General features: G+C 43.2%; 1 protein-coding gene across 1 annotated transcript in view; it reads left to right on the top strand.

Moving 5' to 3' along the window:
* Positions 1 to 20,379, top strand: part of LOC133653930 (sodium- and chloride-dependent creatine transporter 1-like) — a 38,199-nt gene that overhangs the window by 1,775 nt on the left and 16,045 nt on the right. The window contains exons 3-4 of the mRNA XM_062053773.1: positions 10,868 to 10,999; positions 11,195 to 11,495. Of these exons, the coding sequence (XP_061909757.1) occupies positions 10,868 to 10,999; positions 11,195 to 11,495 (433 nt within the window). The remainder of the gene's footprint in view (positions 1 to 10,867; positions 11,000 to 11,194; positions 11,496 to 20,379) is intronic.

The raw sequence follows: 20,379 nt of genomic DNA, 5'->3' as shown, positions 1-20,379 counted from the left end.
ACAAACATTACAGGGAGACAGAACAGGATCGCTGACGGGTCTGCCAACTTCCGGCGCCCCTTACAAAAACGGTGAGAAGCAGATAAACGTTGGGGGGGACAAAGAAAAAATATTCAGTCTAAACCTGGGCCCCTGGAGAGGGGGTCCAGACTGTGAGGCCAAGGAAAATAAAAAAAAACCTCATAGCCATAGCACACAAACATGTGTGTAAGAGGGAAACATCAAAGAACACAAAGGACATTAAAAGAGCAGAGCTGATGCAATCAGATGCCACTCCAGCAGTACCATTTCTACATATAGCTACAAAAGTAAAACAAAAAAAAACAAAAAAAATAATTCACCAATAATATATATTGCGCACACACGATTGCACCATGCATAGACAAGCAACCAAAGAAAAACATAATTTCAACACACATATACACTGTGGTGGCCTCTGCGGTGTTCCACGCCACCGCCTGCTGGGGTCAGGGGAGCATGGTCAGAGACAGGAGCAGACCCAACAAAGCAACCAAGAGAGCCGACTCCACCCTCCGCCGCCCAATAACTCTCGGCCAGTGTCCAGTCTGCATGGATGAGCGAGTATGTGTCAAAGGAGACTGAGGTGTCCGATACATGCTCATTCAGCCAAGACACTGTGAAGCTTGTCCATCCCGGCGCTCAGCACTAGCTCCACAGCCCTGTCTCTTCATCCGCATCTCCTCCAGTCTCTCCAAACAGACTCTGGTGTGGCAGAGACCCAGCAGCTGGTCTCCATGGCCAAAAGGCTCCCGGGAGGCAGATCCAGAAGTTCACAAAAAAGCACCGCAGAAGTCACGAAAGTGCCACCCATTGTCACACAGTCCCAAAGGGTCCCGAACCAAAAGGCAAAAAAAAACCCACATGAAAACAAGAGGGAAACATCAGGAACACAAAAGGATGATACAAGAGCACAGAGCTCCTGCCACCAGCAGCCACTACAGCAGCGCCATCTAGAGCCATATTTGTAACTGATGATGATAATGAAACAAATAACAATAAATATGAGAACTAAATTAGGAAAACTACTATATTTTAGTACCGGAGTGTACTAAGCCAGCCTGGATAGGCTCCGACTCACCTGTGACGTCAGATTAGTTTTTAAATAAATGAAGCACACCTTATAGTGATTGAAAACACCACCTGTTTAAACTAGTGCTAATCACAGGTTTTACTCGCTTACCAAATTTAAATTAATTTGCATGTAATTTATTTCCTCAAAACTCTGTAACCGTTTTAAGTCCCTTCTGGCTTTTTTTTAAAGTGAAATTTCTTTCAGCAAAAGCACACTAGTTAGTTTACTAACTCAATCTTTCTCAACAAAGGGCCAATGTTGGCCTGCCAAAAATATCTGTTTCTCAGCTGTGGTCCGTATTGGCCGCAGCAGTACTCAGTTGTAATACACTTTTACACCACTTGTGGCATTAATGACAATCTCAAACACACCGAAAAACTCTTGAGCCATAGTCATAGAGAAGTTTCTTAAGCACGGAAATTATGACTAAAAGTGGTGAAGCTGTATTTTCATTAGCTCTTTAATTTTATTGACAGTTTAGTTAAAGGCCTACTGAAATGTGATTTTCTTATTTAATCGGGGATAGCAGGTCCATTCTATGTGTCATACTTGATCATTTCGCGATGTTGCCATATTTTTGCTGAAAGGATTTAGTAGAGAACATCGACGATAAAGTTTGCAACTTTTGGTCGCTGATAAAAAAGCCTTGCCTGTACCGGAAGTAGCAGACGATATGCGCGTGACGTCACCGGTTGTGGAGCTCCTCACATCTGCACATTGTTTACAATCATGGCCACCAGCAGCGAGAGCCATTCGGACCGAGAAAGTGACGATTTCCCCATTAATTTGAGCGAGGATGAAAGATTTGTGAATGAGGAAAGTGAGAATGAAGGACTAGAGGGCAGTGGAAGCGATTCAGATAGGGAAGATGCTGTGAGAGGCGGGTGGGACCTGATATTCAGCTGGGAATGACTAAAACAGTAAATAAACACAAGACATATATATATACTCTATTAGCCACAACACAACCAGGCTTATATTTAATATGCCACTAATTAATCCCACATAACAAACACCTCCCCCCTCCCGTCCATCTAACCCGCCAATACAACTCAAACACCCGCACAACACACTCAATCCCACAGCCCAAAGTACTGTCACCTCCCCAAAGTTCATACAGCACATATATTTCCCCAAAGTCCCCAAAGTTACGTACGTGACATGCACATAGCGGCACGCACGTACGAGCAAGCGATCATATGTTTGGAAGACGCAGCTGCGTACGTACCAGTGGCGTGCAGTCACTAGAGGCAGAGGAGGCGGGGCCTCACCTGCCATCATGGAAAGAAAAAAAAAAAGAAAAAGAAAAAAATAATAATTAAATTGTTATATGTATCCAGTGATTATACTAAAGTTATTTTCCATTTAACTTCACCAGTTTTAGATTATTTTTATTTTTATTTTCACATTTGCCGTTCAAATACTGAGAAGAGACGGTGCGGTGATCAGCAGCCAGTTGAGGCACTTGTGCCTCACCATGGATTTCGACTCGGCTAACTGCTGGCCTGCTGTGCAGTGAGACCGTATTGCTATATGAATTATATTATACATTTCCATAGTTTAGTTAGCTGAGGTATATAATGTACAGTGTATTTTGTCAACAACTGTATGTGTGTAACGTATTTTTAGTGCTGAGCGATCATAAATCTGCTGCGGAAACACACTGTGAGAGGCTCGTATCATAACCCCGCCTCCTGGTGCCAAGCACCTCCGCCGCAGAATGCACCGCCCGACGGGAGCACCGCGGCCACACCAACCAAAGCCCACACCCAAACCCTCCACGTGCAAGACCGAATCCACCCAAAAAAAGTCACTTAACAAGAAGCCAAAAAGTGCAAAAACAACAATGCTCGCGCTGCAGGAGCCGCGAACGACCGCAGGGACACAACATTAGGTACACCTGCACTGCAGGTTCATATGTTTTTAAATTTGACTGTGATGATGCAGTCGTGCCTCACCAGACATTAACCTCACCGCACGCCACTGGTACGTACTCACGGTACCGCGTCTGCGTATCCAACTCAAAGTCCTCCTGGTAAGAGTCTCTGTTGTCCCAGTTCTCCACAGGCCAATGGTAAAGCTTGACTGTCATCTTTCAGGAATGTAAACAATGAAACATCGGCTGTGTTTGTGTTGCTGCAGCCGGACGAAATACACCGCTTCCCACCTACAGCTTTCTTCTTTGCTGTCTCCATTGTTCATTGAACAAAATGCAAAAGATTCACCAACACAGATGTCCAGAATACTGTGGAATTTTGCGATGAAAACAGACGACTTAATAGCTGGCCACAATGCTGTCCCAAAATGTCCTCTACAATCCGTGACGTCACGCGCAGGCGTCATCATACCGAGACGTTTTCAACAGGATATTTTGCGCCAAATTTTGAATTGCACTTTAGTAATCTAACCCGGACGTATTGGCATGTGTTGCAATGTTAAGATTTCATCATTGATATATAAACTATCAGACTGCGTGGTCGGTAGTAGTGGGTTTCAGTAGGCCTTTAAGAAACATATTCATTGTTAATTTTGTTTATTTATTCTAGCACACCATAATTGTATGTAAGTTTATTTTTCGTCAGTTACTTATGTGCCCCTTCTTATGTAGTATGTTTGGTTAGTACTTATTTTTCTAATCAGGCTGACCAAAGCCTAAGGTTTATGTGTAAGATAAATAATAATCTTTTTGATTAACACATGGTTTCATATTATTTGACAAGGTTGTTAATTGTAATTATATTCGTTGTAATTATTGAATACGATTAAAATCAAGAGCAAGATTACTAATTCGGTGTTAATATTTGTGTGGGCCGAGGCCTCTCTGGTCTGGAAAAGTTGGGCCTCGAAGTCAAAAAGGTTAGAAGCCCATGGTATAACTCATCTTTGCACTGGTGTATGGTGCCACCTTTAAGGTAACCATCTGAGGTTAAAGAGCATCTACTGTTAAAATAAATTGCGGGATTAACCTGCATATATAATACATGGTAAATGCAATATTTTGGGGGGATTAACCACATGAGTTAGTTTGTTATTTTTGACAGCCCTAGTTTGAACCAATAAAAGTGTTGTGTGGACTAGTCAATGTCTAGAATCTTCCTGCCATATACAAACCCCAAAACCCGTGACTTTGGCACGTTGTGTAAATCATAAATAAAAACAAAATACAATGATTTGCAAATCCTTTTCAACCTATATTCAATTGAATAGACTGCAAAGACAAGATACTTAATGTTCAAACTGGAAAACTTTATTTTTTGCAACAATTAGCTCATTTGGAATTTGATGCCTGCAACATGTTTAAAAAAAGCTGGCACAAGTAGTAAAAAAGACTGAGAAACTTGAGGAATGCTCATCAAACACTTATTTGGAACATCCCACAGGTGAACAGGCTAATTGGGAACAGGTCGGTGCCATGATTGGGTATAAATGCAGCTTCCATTCACAAACAAGGATGGGGTGAGAGTCACCACTTTGAACAAATGCGTGAGAAAATTGTCGAAAAGTTTAAGAACGACATTTCTCAACGAGCAATTGCAAGGAATTTAGGGATTTCAAAAGGTTCAGAGAATCTGGAGAAATCACTGCATGTAAGCAATGATATTACGGACCTTCGATCCCTCAGGCGGTACTGCATCAAAAAGCAACATTCATGTGTAAAGGATATCACCACATGGGCTCAGGAACACTTCAGAAAACCACTTTCAGTAACTACAGTTTGTTGCTACATCTGTAAGTTCAAGTTGAAACTCTACTATGCAAAGCGAAAACCATTTTTCAACAACACCCAGAGACGCTGGCGGCTTCGCTGGGCCTGAGCTCATCTAAGATGGACTGATGCAAAGTGGAGAAGTGTTCTGTGGTCTGACGAGTCCACATTTCAATGTTTTTTTGGAAACTGTGGACGTCGAGGACCAAAAAAGAAAAGAACCATCCAGATTGTTATAGGCGCAAAGTTGAAAAGCCAGCATCTGTGAAGGCATGGGTAACTTAGACATCTGTGAAGGCACCATTAATGCTGAAAGGTACATACAGGTTTTGGAGCAACATATGTTGCCATCCAAGCAACGTTATCATGGACGCCCCTGCTTATTTCAACAAGACAATGCAAAGCCATGTGTTACAACAGCGTGGCTTCATAGTAAAAGAGTGCAGGTACTAGACTGGCCTGCCTGTAGTCCAGACCTGTCTCCCATAGAAAATGTGTGGTGCATTATGAAGCCTAAAATACCACAATGGAGACCCCGGACTGTTGAACAACTTAAGCTGTACATCAAGCAAGAATGGGATTTTTTTTTTGTCCAAGATGGTGCTGCTGTAGTGGCTGCTGGTGGTAGGAGCTCTGTGCTCTTGTGTCATCCTTTTGTGTTCCTGATGTTTCCCTTTTGTTTTCATGTGGGGTTTTTTGCCTTTTGGTTCGGGACCCTTTGGGACTGTGTGACAAGGAGTGGCACTTTCGTGACTTCTGCGGTGCTTTTTTGTGAACTTCTGGATCTGCCTCCCGGGAGCCTTTTGGCCATGGAGACCAGCTGCTGGGTCTCTGCCACACCAGAGTCCATTTGGAGAGACTGGAGGAGATGCGGATGAAGAGACAGGGCTGCGGAGATGGTGCTGCGCGCCGGGACAGACAAGCTTCAGTGTCTTGGCTGAATGAGCAGGTATCGGACAATCGGTCTCCTTGGATGTATCCTCGCTCATCCATGCGGACTGGACACTGGCCGAGAGTTGGTGGGCGGCCGAGGGTTGCTCTTGGTTGCTTTGTTGGGTCTGCTCCTGTCTCTGGCCATGCTCCCCCCACCCAAGCAGACGATGACGTGGAACACCGCAGAGGCCACCACAGTGTTTGTTTTTGTTTTTTTGTTGTTGTTTTACTTTTGTGGCTGTGTGTAGAAGTGGCTGGTTGCATCAGCACTGCTCTTTTAATGTCTTTAATGTCCTTTGTGTTCGTTGATGTTTCCCTCTTACACACGTTTATGTGTGCTATGGCTATGAGTTTTTTTCCCTTGGCCTCAGTCTGGACCCCCTCTCCAGGGGCCCAGGCTTACACTGAATTTTTTCTAACCCCCCCCCAGCGTTGACCTGTTTCTCACCTTTTTTGTAAGAGGCGCCGAAAGTTGGCAGACACATCAGCGATCCTGTTCTGTCTCCCTGTAATGTTTGTCTGATCTGGAATGGGATTGTGCTGACGATCTTAATTTCCCCTCAGGGATTATTATAGCATTTCTGAGTCTGAGTCTGATTCTGAAAGAATTCCACCTGAAAAGCTTCAAAAATTGGTCTCCTCAGTTCCCAAACGTTTACTGAGTGTTGTTAAAAGGAAAGGCCATGTAACACAGTAGTAAAAATGCCCCTGTGCCAACTTTTTTGCAATGTGTTGCTGCCATTAAATTCTAAGTTAATGATTATTTGCAAAAAAAATTACGTTTCTCAGTTCGAACATTAAATATCTTGTTTATGCAGTCTATTCAATTGAATATAAATTGAAAAGGATCTGCAAATCGTATTCTGGTTTTATTTACGAATTACGCAACGTGACAACTTCACCGGTTTTGGGTTTTGTACTAGGTTCCAAATGGCAATAAAATGTTTACAAGCATTCACAAGTAGTAAGCCAAGTTGTGTTTGTAGTTCTTAGTCCAAGGTCTCACACACCCCAAGGTCTTCCCTTGTGTTATGATGGCATACAGTAGTAGTGGCACTTGATGTTAGACTCGTTATATTCTACTAATTTTAGATGTGTAGTCTCCTGATCTCTGTGGTTTGTTGGCGCGAAAGTCTAGTATCTTGCCGAGAGTGGAAAAGTTCAGGCCTGGGCGTAATTTGTCATCTCATAGTCGGGAGTTATTATTGTTTTACGATATAAGATAAAGAAATCGGCAGCTGTGTCTCGCTTTACCTCATGACAACTATAAATTATTGCGTGGCTATGAGCACGTAGCTGATATGCCAGCCTACCCAGCAGTCTACCCCCTCAATTCACTTTATTATAGCCAGTAAACAGATGTACACAATGTTCTGCAGTTTCACTGGCATATGCCTCTCCTTGTGTCTTTTCCATTTCCATCCATACCAACATATCCAATAGTAACATGCTCAGATTATAGCATTTGCCCAAGGCGGCTCTTATCCACCTTACCCACATGTTCATATTTTTATGATGTGTTTTATTTAGTGCGTGCGTGTGTGTGTGCGTGTGTGTGTGTGTGTGTCTTAGTCCAGCCCCCCCTCTCTCTTGTGTGCATGTGTCTTGTGACCCACAGCTATGATACCCACTTTCTGGTATCAGATAACAATGGCCTGCTTCACACAGTCCACCCCCTGTGCTGCTGCCCTGCACTCTTGCAGCTTTACAAAGGTGTTCTCTCTCCCACTCTCTGCCTGATAAGGTGGCATATGGACATGTCACACAATAACCTGCCCTGTGCCCGTTCTTCCTTTTCATGTCAGTGCATCCGCTACACAATTTGATTTTGTGTCCTTGACAAGCCCAGAGTACACCTCCCAACACAACAGTTACCGATAAGAACTGAGTCATAGTTGTGCGCAAATAGACACATTTTGAGCAAATTCATGCTCAATTATTTTTCCATTTAAGTTGTTTGTCCTGGTGTATCAATTCCAGTTATGATTAAGAGTGGATTTACTTAAGCCTGTTAAGGATGCAAAGTTCCCCATAGCTTTAGCCAATAGGTTCGGGTATGTAGGCAAAAGCCTTTTTCTCTACTCATTCCATTCACGCCTCCCATCTCATCTCTCGCGCTCTTCTCGCTGTCTCTCACTCTCCCGCCCCTTTCTCTGTTTGAGTCACACTCACCAATGTTGCCTTATAAGGCAACAGCCCTCTGCTCCCAGTGAATGACATAAAGACTGATGGAGTGAATGAGGCGCAAATTGTCAATCAATAGCCCTTGCTTCGGTGCCAGTTGACTGGGCGGCCATAGCTGCGTAAATTTTTGACTTTTACCAAGCCACCCCTGTGCCCAGCATTGTCCTAGTTTTTTTCTATCCTCTCTCCACTGTGATTTATCCATCTTTCCCTCCGTTGCTCTGAGCCAGCCTGTGCGCTGCGTCACAGGCAGTCACATGACCACCTCATTCGCTCTGTAGTGGCGTCACGTAGTGAGTTCAAGCGACATTTTGTATTTGAACCGCCTCATGTCTCCTGCTCATGTTATTCTGTGTCTTCTTATCAGAGGAAACTTTCAATAGGGAGTGTGAAAACCAGCAGCCCGAGGCCAAATGTTGCCAAACATACAAAAAAAAAACCAAGTCCCAGTTTTCTCTATCAGGACTAATTACTCATGAACAACTGCGCACTTTGGCCTATTCTCCACGCATTTCAGAACACAGCACTTAAATTGTCCATTTGGGAACAGACAAAGTGCTTATCTATCAATGACCTGTGCAAAAATTGAACACAATAAATAATGAAAGAATTTGACTATTTTTACTTGGTTTGTTGAAATTGCAGTTAATCACAGAAAATAGGGATGTAACAAAATCAAAATCTCACAGTACAATATTATCACGGTATTAAGGCTATAGTATGGTGTTATTGTGGTCTGTGTCCAAAAAAAAAGACTTAAAATGCCATATTGTGTAAAATGAAGTGGCAGGAATGTTTGGGATAAACACACTTACTTTAATTGAAAACAAACATAATCATATTTATCATTACAAATATTTTCAAGTGCAAATAAGTGCATCCACTGTTCCTCTCAACTTTTACTTTCTGAGAAAAGTGTCCTCTATAGTGTATGTTTCTTCTATCAGTTTGGAAAATGCAGTTTCTCAAAAAAAAAAACCTCACATTTTAACTTTTAATAATGTAAATTCCTCACAAATTGATTTTAAATTTAAATTTAAATTTTTTTATTTATTTCAGGCAATGACATAAAAAATTACAAAGTTGACAACACATAATAATATAAAATAATATAGTGCAAAAGGTAATGTATAGTATTTAATGCATGATTGTCCAGTTTTGCCTGAAAGGGAGTGGGAAGAAGATCATTTATTTAATCCCACCCCCAGTTCTCCATTCAGTGATTATTCACATGAGTTTCACTCTTACTTTGTTCAAAGATTATAATACAGATGTTGTATCATAGTGGCATTACCACAGGTAACAATAATTATTACACTGTAACAATAATTTGTATCAACAATGTAGGAATAATGAATATACCAACAATGGTATTAGACAACATAGCAATAATGGTAATAGACAACATAGCAATAATGGTAAGAATACATTGAGCACATGTTAACACTTTGAGACAGATTACAACAGCAGGTCAAATTAAAGACCCTCATCTCTATATTTGAACCAGACCCCATGTTTGTATAATAGTTTAAATCGATTAATAGTTTGGCATTGCTTGTGTTGTAAGTCCAGTTTGTTCCATAGTTTTACTCCGCATACAGACACACAAAAACGTTTACGAGTGGTTTGAGCTCTCGGCAATAAGAAATATCCAAAGCCTCTCAAGTTATGAGCCTGCACTCGTCTTATAAAAAAACATTGTAGATTAGGCGGCAATAATTTGTTAAATGCTTTATATAAGAGTATTAATGTATTATATTTAACAAGGTCATCAAATTTGAGCAACTTTGATTGCATAAACAGATTATGAGTTTGTTCTAAATAATTCACAATGTTGTGAATGATCCGCACTGCTCTTTTCTGTAATATGATCAGAGGATGAATTGTGTTGTGATAAGTATTCCCCCATACTTCTAAATTTAAATTGGCGTTTAGCTTCGCAGGCTTAATCTTTTCCGGTTGATGGTAGCTTATCAAGTAGCTTCGGTGTGTAGCAGGTGCGCCTTAACCGAGTCTGTTTTGGCTTGGAACGCTGGAGATGAATGTGAAGTTATGTTTTCGCCAGGGTTTGTTTGTCTGTTAGCAACATAACTAAAACAGTTATTAGGACTTTGAAAATAAACATTTCCTCCTATCTACTGCACTACGAAGTGAAAAACACTTCACTTCCTGCTTCCTCTTTCTCTGGCCTTTGAGGCGCTCCACGCCTCTACATTGCGAATCCGCATTGCACAGAGGACACTGTGAGATGCGGTTTATTTTCAGACCGGCCAAAGCAAAAGTACCAGAAAAAAACTACACTCACCAAGTTTTTGTTTGCGTCACGGCATTATTGATAAGATTTGGAATCTGACGGTATCTACAATACCATCACATCCCATCCATCCATTTTTTACTGCTTATTCCCTTCGGGGTCGCTGGAGCCTATCTCAGCTACAATCAGGCCGAAGGCGGGGTACACCCTGGACAAGGCGCCACCTCATCAGAGGGCCAACACAGATAGACAGACAACATTCACACTCACATTCACACACTAGGGCCAATTTAGTGTTGCCAATCAACAACCCTAACAGCAAATAATTTATACCTCATTTTTATCTCATTCATTCTCATTTTAACTCATCTTAATTTATTCGGGATTTATAGACAAATAGGAGGAATTTTCCTTGACTCAAAGTAATGAAAAAATCAAAATAGAGAATTTGGAAAACGACTTCACTGTTGACTTGAGATAACCTATTGTTCAAATCAATAATAAACTAAATATTTTATTACTCTAATAAAAACCTGATAAGATAAAACATAATATATGGGTTGTGTCCATATCTGATGCAGATACATTATTACAATAATAACTTAGTTAGTTTATCAATAAGTTATTTGTACTCCCTCTGCTTTTTATTGCATATTGGATGTGTTCAGTAAACAAGTTGTTGTGTTTCTTGTTGCAGGCGTGTTTCTTATCCCTTACCTGCTGATAGTTTTCATTGGGGGAATCCCAGTATTTTTCCTGGAAATCGCTCTGGGACAGTTCATGAAGCAGGGAGGGGTCTCTGCCTGGAACATTGCACCTCTTTTCAAAGGTACCGCAGAGTATCTGGCAGTAAAAGTGAGCATTATTGCTCTTATGTTGATCATGTTTGAGTTTGAGTTTATTTCGAACATGCAAGCATACAATATGATACATCACAATTTCCAGTTTCTTTTCAACATGTTCGAAAAGGAGTAGGAAGAAGCCGAGCTTATTTAATGTTGACTCTGTATGCTCTTTCTACCAGGTCTGGGCTTAGCATCAATGGTGATTGTGTTTTTCTGCAACACCTACTACATCATGATTCTTGTGTGGGGCCTCTACTTTCTCTTCCACTCCTTTACCAACCCACTGCCGTGGGCCACCTGTGGCAACCCCTGGAACACCCCCAATTGCACAGAGGACTTCCGTCGCACCTGCCACAACCGCAGTGCAATTCAGATGGCATCTGCTGCTCAAGACATGAACGTGTCCTCAGTCAGGTTCCTCCTCAACAACAGCTGCATGGAGATTGAAGGCATGCGCTCTCCAGTCATCGAGTTCTGGGAGTATGTCTATCTTTTCACGACAATTCAAATGATTTCCACAATGTTTTCCACCATCTCGATATAATGGATTTTTTTTAGTGAAACATCGATAAATACTTTATGGAAAAAACTGTTGTTCTATACCTAATAATGATTGTTAATTATTCAATCGGAGGTTGGACTAGACCCGGTGTCCCAAACTTGTGGTCCCCTGGCCCATGTTTTGTGGCCCTCTACTTAAAGTGGCTGTTTACAACTTGTAAGAACACCATCGGCTAGTTACCATTAGTGCTTTAATATAACATATTCTTCTAAATGTCTGTTTTTCCACAATTACTAATAATATAAATAAAAATTGCTCATCGGCTCGTGAAAAAATGTTGGCGTTCAGGCTGTCTCTTACAGTTGCCTCGTACACATCCTGAATCCGTGCACATAAACAAAAGCAGTCCCAAAGAAGCAACTATAAATTTCTAGTCATGTTTTTGTTGTGATAGAACAGGGGTCTCCAACTACGGCCCGCGAGCGTCCACTATCTGGCCCGCATACGTCCCAAGTAAAAAAACATATATATATATATATATATATATATATATATATATATATATATATATATATATATATATATATATATATATATATATATATATATATATATATATGTTACTTTTTTTTTTTTTAGAAATCTGTCCTGTCCAGCCGCTTAGGCAAATACTATTCTCGATGTAGATGTCCTTGTACAGATTTACTTTACAAAAGAGAAGTGTGGGATACTTCTCTTGTTGTTTTATTTGTATTTGACTGTATTAAATATTTGCATATATTTAGTGTTTTGCAGGGAAAAAAAGGGGTAAAAAAAAAAAGAAGACACCGGGGGACAATTTGGGGACAAGAGGGGCACCGAAAGCTCCGCCTCCGGCCAAATTCTTTTGACCCATTGTGGTCCCGAGTCAAAACATTTGGGGACCTCTGTGATAGAATACACATTCAATGATTGCCATTGTTAGCAGCTAAACTTTACCAAAATGCTATCATTAGCTGACAACAAACCTAACTAATGTGTGTGCGTGTGTGTAAAGTGGGATGTAGTTTAGAGGGCAGATATAATGCAGGGGTGTCAAACTTATTTTCAGTTAGGGCCTCATCGCAGTAAGGGCTGTCCTAAAAGGGCCACTTGTAATACAACAGTGAATGTGTATATATATATATATATATATATATATATATATATATATATATATATATATATATATATATATATATAATATATATATAGTTTTCATGTATAATTGCCTAAAGTTATTACACAATTGCTTACACATTTATTTCTTTTTTTTCAAACAAATTGATGGATAATTTCCTTTGAAATCACAAGTCACTGTGACAAACAGATATTTAATTATTTGTTTCTATTTCAACCAAAAATGTTTGGAATATATGTTATGTTTCTGCATGATCAGATACACTGAACAAAAATGTAAATGCAACACTTTTGTTTTTGCTCCCATTTTTCACGAGTTGAATTAAAACTTTTACTATATAGACATAATACATATTCCTCTCAAATATTGTTTACAATGATGCCTAAATCTGAATTAGTGAGCACTTCTATGCCGAGATAATCCATCCAACCTCACAGGTGTGGAATATCAAGATGGTCATTAAACAGCATGAATATTGCACAGGTGTGCCTTAAGCTGCCTACAATAAAAGGCCATTCTGAAATGTGAAGTTTTATCACACAGCACAATGCCACAGATATCGCAAGTTTTAAGGGAGCGTGCAGTTGGCATGTTGACTGCAGGAATGTCCACCAGAGCTGTTGCCTGTGAATTGAATGTTCATTTCTCTACCATAAGCCGTCTCCAAAGGCGTTTCAGAGAATTTGGCAGTACAACCGACCGGCCTCACAACCACAGACCACGTGTAACCACACCAGCCTAGGACCTCCACATCCAGCAGTTGCACCGCCATGATCGTCTGAGACCAGCCACCCGGACAGCTGCTGCAACAATTGGTTAGCATAACCAACAAATTTCTGCACAAACTGTAAGAAACCGTCTCATGGAAGCTCAGCTGCATGCTCATCGGGGCTTCGACCTGACTGCAGTCCGTCGTCGTAACAGACTTGAGTGGGCAAATGCTCACATTCGATGGCGGCTGAGGTGTTCTCTTCACGGATGAATCTCAGTTTTCACTGTTTAGGGCAGATGGCAGACAGCATGTGTGAGAGAGCGGTTTGCTGATGTCAACGTTGTGAATCGAGTGGCCCATGGTGGGGGTGGGGTTATTGTATGGGCAGGCGTATGTTATGGACAACGAACACACGTGCATTTTATTGATGGCATTTTTAATGCACAGAGATACTGTGACGAGATCCTGATGCCCATTGTTGTGCCATTCACCCGAGACATCACCTGATGTCGCAGCATGACAAAGCACGGCCCCATGTTGCAATTCCTGGAAGCTGAAAACATCCCAGTTCTTGCATGGCCAGCATACTCACCGAAAATGTCACCTGCTGAGCATGTTTGGGATGCTGTGGCTCGGCCTAAACAACATTAAAGAGAAGTGGACCAACATTCCACAGGCCACAATCAACAACAAAATCAACTTTATGCAGCGTAGATCATTTGGTAGAGCGGCCGTGCCAGCAACCTGAGGGTTCTAGGTTTGATCCTTGCTTCTGCCATCCTAGTCACAGCTATTGTCTTTGGACAAGACACTTTACCCACCTGCTCCCAGTGCCACCCACACTGGTTTAAAAATGTAACTTAAGTTATAGGTTTCACTATATAAAGCGCTTTGAGTCACTAGAGAAAAGTGCTATATAAATACAATTCACTTCACAATGCGAAGGAGATGGGTTGCACTGTGTGAGGCAAATGGCTACTTTTGTGACACCCCCCGAGACCACCAATAAAGCAAAACTGCACATTTCATAGTGGCCTTTTATTGTGGGCAACCTAAGGCACACCTGTGCAATAATCATGCTGTTTAATCAGCATCTTGATATGTCACACTTATGAGGTGGAATGGATTATCTTGGCAAAGAAGTGCTCACTAACACAGATTTGTGAACAATATTTGAGAGGTATAGGTCTTTTGTGTATATAGTAAAAGTTTTAGATCTTTGTGTTCAACTCATGAAAAATGGGAGCAAAAACAAGTGTTGCGTTTATATTTGTGTTCAGTATAATAATAAAAAAGTCATGCAAAAATGTGTGCAGTAAATTAAATTTTTCCGTCCAATTTAAAAGAACAAATACGTATTGTAAGCGCTTTATTGACAAACACTAGTTCCAGGCTTTTGTGGGCTACATCTGGCCTTGAGTTTGACACATGTGACCTAATGCTTTAAAAAAATTTAAAAGTTTGCGCCCTCGAGGCAGCCGCTTAATGTTGCAAACAGCCACTTTTACTTCATAGTTTAGTGTAATTGCGACCTGTGCACCCCGGGCGGCTAGTAGTTTAAAATGTGTTGTTAATCTTAATTTCCACTAGAGACTAACTACAATAACTATGCTCGCACAAAAATGACCGCACAACAAACATAGTGGGCAACATAAAGAACAACTTCCTTTGAGCAAGCTGAAGTGTCTCTGACCATCTCCCAGGCCACTCAACAATGTTAAAAATATGCAATTTTTACATTCAATTTTACATTGATAACAACTTAAAGGCCTACTGAAACCCACTACTACCGACGACGCAGTCTGATAGTTTATATATCAATGATGAAATCTTAACATTGCAACACATGCTAATACGGCCGGGTTAACTTATAAAGTGCAATTTAAAATTTCCCGCTAAACTTCCGGTTGAAAACGTCTACGTATGATGACGTATGCGCGTGACGTCAATCGTTGAAACGGAAGTATGCGGACACATTGAATCCTATACAAAAAACTCTGTTTTCATCTCAAAATTCCACAGTATTCTGGACATCTGTGTTGGTGAATCTTTTGCAATTTGTTTAATGAACAATGAAAACTGCAAAGAAGAATGTTGTAGGTGGGATCGGTGTATTAGCGGCGGACTACAGCAACACAACCAGGAGGACTTTGACTTGGATAGCAGACGCGCTAGCCGCCGAACTCACCTTAACTTCCTCCGTCTCCGGGCCGCCGACCGCATCTATGATCGGGTGAAGTCCTTCGTCGCACCGTCGATCGCTGGAACGCAGGTGAGCACGGGTGTTGATGAGGGCTGGCTGGCGTAGGTGGATAGCTGTTTTTAGCATAGCTCTGTGAGGTCCGGTTGCTAAGTTAGCTTCAATGGCGTCGTTAGCAACAGCATTGTTAACCTTCGCCAAGCTGGAAAGCATTAACCGTGTAGTTACAGGTCCATGGTTTAATAGTATTGTTGATTTTCTATCTATCCTTCCAGTCAGGGGTTTATTTCGTCTGTTTCTATATGCAGTTAAGCACGATGCTATCACGTTAGCTACGTAGCTAAAGTGTTTCGCCGATGTATTGTCGTGGAGATAAAAGTCACTGTGAATGTCCATTTCGCGTTCTCGACTCTCATTTTCAAGAGGATATAGTATCCGAGGTGGTTTAAAATACAAATCCGTGATCCACAATAGAAAAAGGAGAGAGTGTGGAATCCAATGAGCCCTTGTACCTAAGTTACGGTCAGAGCGAAAAAATATATGTCTTGCACTGCATTCTAGTCTTTCACTCTAACGTTCCTCATCCACGAATCTTTCATCCTCGCTCAAATTAATGGGGTAATCGTCGCTTTCTCGGTCCGAATCGCTCTAGCTTCTGGTGTAAACAATGGGGAAATGTGAGGAGCCTTTCAACCGTTGACGTCACGCTACTTCCTATACAGGCAAGGCTTTTTTTTATCAGCGACCAAAAGTTGCAACTTTATCGTCGATGTTCTCTACTAAATCCTTTCAGCAAAAATGTGGCAATATCGCGAAATGATCAAGTATGACACATAGAACGGATCTGCTATCCCCGTTTGAATTAAAACAATTCATTTCAGTAGGCCTTTAAGGTCCTATTATAGCTTTGTAAGTATAGCTGCTGGTAGAAATACAGGTAGTTAAGAAATTTAGTCTTATGGTTAAAATTTGATTCTGAAGGGAGTACTTTGTGTAGCCCAACATCACCTGGACTTTTACCCCAGGTAAATGAGTTTGAGACCCATAGGCTAAACCAGGGGTGTCCAAGCTTTTTGACTGGAAGGCTGCATTGAGCTCAAATAATTTCACCAGGGGCAGAAAGCCCATTTCAGGCAAAGTAACCATATATATATATATATATATATATATATATATATATATATATATATATATATATATATATATATATATATATATATATATATATATATATATATATATATATATATATATATAGATGTGTGTGTGTGTGTATATATATATATATATATATATATATATACATACATATATATACATATATGTATATATATATACAGATATATATATATATGTATATATATTGTGGCAAATGCAAGAAACACAGCGTTGTTTCTTTGAGGTCTTTATTGTAAGACTGCCAACATAAGAATGCACAATAAAACACAATATGCACATTTATAGTGTGCCCAAGAACGTACATAAAACCACACCCATTCTGCTGAGTGTGAGCATGGTCCTAGTGCCCGCCACACAGCCCCCCCCGAACACCCAGACAGCAAGTTATGGGGAAAAAGAAAACCTGTCAGGGGGCCTCACTCGCCTGCCGTAACGGCTACAATGTCCATCCCGCGAAGCGGGTGTGCCTTGTGGAGCAGAACAAACATCAGGCGAAAGACATTCAACCCGAACAGATTTTGGGGGGCGACCTCGGCGGGGGACTTGGCCCGGCAGTATTTCTTCACCTGCAACACAATGCGCCGGTTTAAGTCTGTCCAGAGAAACGCATTCCCTGCGCCCGCCCATATCCAGCACAAAGTTTTTAGAACCGCGTTCCAGCACCCTAAATGGGCCATCGTAAGGCGGTTGGAGGGGCGAACGGTGGGCGTTGTGACGTACGAAGACAAAACGGGCAGATTTAAGCTCCGATGGCACAAACGACTTAGGGAAACAGTGGTGAATCGGGCCGGGAGCCAAGGACCCCCTCGACAAAAAGGGAAACGGTCGCGGGGTACAACCCTCAGGTAAAAATTCCCCCGGAACGCGGAGTGGCTGACCGAACACCAATTCAGCGGGGGCCGCTGCAAGATCCTCTTTAGGGGCTGAGCGCAACCCGAGCATAACCCAAGGTAAATGGTCAATCCAATTGCTATCAACGAGCGCCGCACGCAAAGCCGCCTTAAGCGACCGGTGAAAACGTTCACATAAGCCGTTAGCTTGGGGATGGTAGGCTGTAGTACGGTGCACCTGCACACCCAAGGACTGGGCCAACGCTGACCAAAGCTCTGACACAAACTGGGATCCCCTGTTCGAGGTGATATCAGACGGCGTGCCAAAACGCGCAACCCCGGCTGACAGAAACGCGCGAGCAACGTCTACCGTGGCAGTGGAGGAAAGAGGAACCGCTTCCGGCCATCTGGTGGTACGATCTACCATCGTTAGCAAATGTGTATAACCCTGCGACGGAGGGAGGGGGCCAACTAAGTCTACATGCACGTGGTCAAACCGCCTGACCGGAATCGGAAATGGTTTGAGGGCCGCCTTTGTGTGCCGGTGGACCTTGGCGCGCTGACATGCCACGCATGCGGCTGCCCACTGCCTAACATCCTTCCTAAGGCCAGGCCAAACAAACTTGGCACCAACCAACTTGACGGAAGCCCGAACGCCAGGGTGCGACAGGGAGTGTATTGCGTCAAAAACCCGGCGGCGCCAGTCTACCGGAACAACCGGCCGAGGGCGGCCAGTGGAAACATCGCAGAGGAGGGCGGGACCGCCATCCTGAACTACCACCTCCTCGAGCACTAGCGCTGTACCGTCAGTTTTGAGTGCGCGGATGTCGGGGTCGTCGGGCTGGTCAGCAGCCATTCCCGAAAAATCTAAACCGAGCTGCACGGGGCAGGCACACGAGTACGCGTGAGAGACAGTCAGCCACAGGGTTGGCCTTACCGGCCACATGCTGAATGTCCGTAGTGAACTCAGAGATGGCCGACAAGTGACGCTGCTGACGGGCTGACCAAGGCTCTGTGACCTTTGACATGGCAAACGTCAGGGGTTTGTGGTCAACAAAAGCCGTGAAGGACCGACCTTCCAACAGAAAACGAAAATGGCGTGTTGCAAGATACAGTGCCAACAACTCTCGGTCAAATACACTGTACTTCCGCTCGTTATCTCGCAGTTTACGACTGAAGAACGCAAGGGGCTGCCATACATTCGCCACCCGCTGCTCAACTACAGCGCCCACGGCGACATCAGACGCGTCCGTTGTCAAAGCCACGGGCGCCGCGGAAACAGGGTGGGCGAGGAGAGCAGCCTCTGCGAGCGCGGATTTAGCCCTATGAAAAGCTTGGACTCGCTGAGGAGACCATTCGAGGGAATCGCTTGCCTTTTTGTTCCGTAGGGCACCATAAAGAGTCTGCAGGAGGTGGGCAGCGCGAGGAAGGAACCGATTATAAAAATTAATCATGCCCAAAAATTCCTGCAGAGCTTTGACAGTGGAGGGACGAGGAAAATCTGCCACCACTTGCACTTTTGAAGGCAAAGGGATCGCACCCAGCGACGAAATACGGTGACCTAAAAAATCAATCTCTGACAGCCCAAACTGACATTTAGAAGGATTGACGATCAGGCCGTGCTCGTCAAGACGTGTGAACACCTGTGTTAGGTGTGACTGGTGCTCCTCGGCTGAAGGACTCGCCACCAAAATGTCGTCCAGATAAACAAACACAAAATTGAGGCCGCGCAAAACTGAGTCCATTAATCTCTGAAAGGTTTGTGCTGCCCCCTTCAGGCCAAAAGGCATACGCAGGAACTCAAAAAGCCCAAACGGGGTTATTACTGCGGTCTTGGGCACGTCCTCGGCACGCACCGGCACCTGGTGATAACCACGAACTAAGTCTACCTTCGAGAAAATGGCAGCGCCAGCCAGGCGCGCCGAAAAGTTCTGGATGTGCGTAATAGTGTAGCGGTCGTGCGTTGTGATGTTGTTAAAGCGGCGAAAATCCCCACAAGGCCGCCAGGAACCGTCTGACTTGGGCACCATGTGCAAGGGCGAGGCCCACGGGCTATTAGAACGCCTAACGATGCCTAAACGCTCCATAGTAGCAAACTCCTCTTTAGCAATGGTCGATTTAGCCGCGTCAAGACGGCGCGCGCGCGCAAAAACTGGCGGGCCCATCGTGGGAATGAAATGTTCGACACCGTGTTTAGTGTCCGCGGTGGAAAAAGCGGGAGTGATTAATGACGGAAAATCCGCCAGAAAACGCTGAAAAACGTCACCAGATACCAAATAATTAGCGTGTGTTAACGGTCCAAGTCCCCCCGCCTTACATGTGAAAGTTGAAAAAGACACAGCATCAATCAATCGGCGGTTAGCAACATCAACAAGCAGTCCATTAGCACACAGAAAATCCGCGCCAATAATGGGAACCGTGATGGCGGCGATGATAAAGTCCCACTGGAATTTGCGTCCATGAAAGCACACAGTCACCAACCTGGAGCCGAAAGTGTCGATCGACGAGCCGTTGGCGACATTCAGCAGCGGCCCGCAGCCACCTGTCGCCCTGTCTGCGTCCGTGGCCGGTAACAGGCTGACTTGCGAACCGGAGTCCACCAGGAAACGTCTCCTTGACGACGAGTCAGCGATGAAGAGCAGCTCACTTGCTTCGCCGGCGCCCACAGCTGCTACTGAACGCTGGCGTTGGAGTTTCCCGGGGCCGTGAAGGAGCATGGAGGGACACACCGTCGAGCTTTGGCGCCAAAACGTTGATGGAAGAAACACTGGCTCGCTTCGCG

The sequence above is a fragment of the Entelurus aequoreus genome, linkage group LG07, assembly GCF_033978785.1.
Source record: "Entelurus aequoreus isolate RoL-2023_Sb linkage group LG07, RoL_Eaeq_v1.1, whole genome shotgun sequence".
Taxonomy (NCBI): Eukaryota; Metazoa; Chordata; class Actinopteri; order Syngnathiformes; family Syngnathidae; genus Entelurus; species Entelurus aequoreus.
This window is presented reverse-complemented; position numbering and strand designations above follow the sequence as displayed.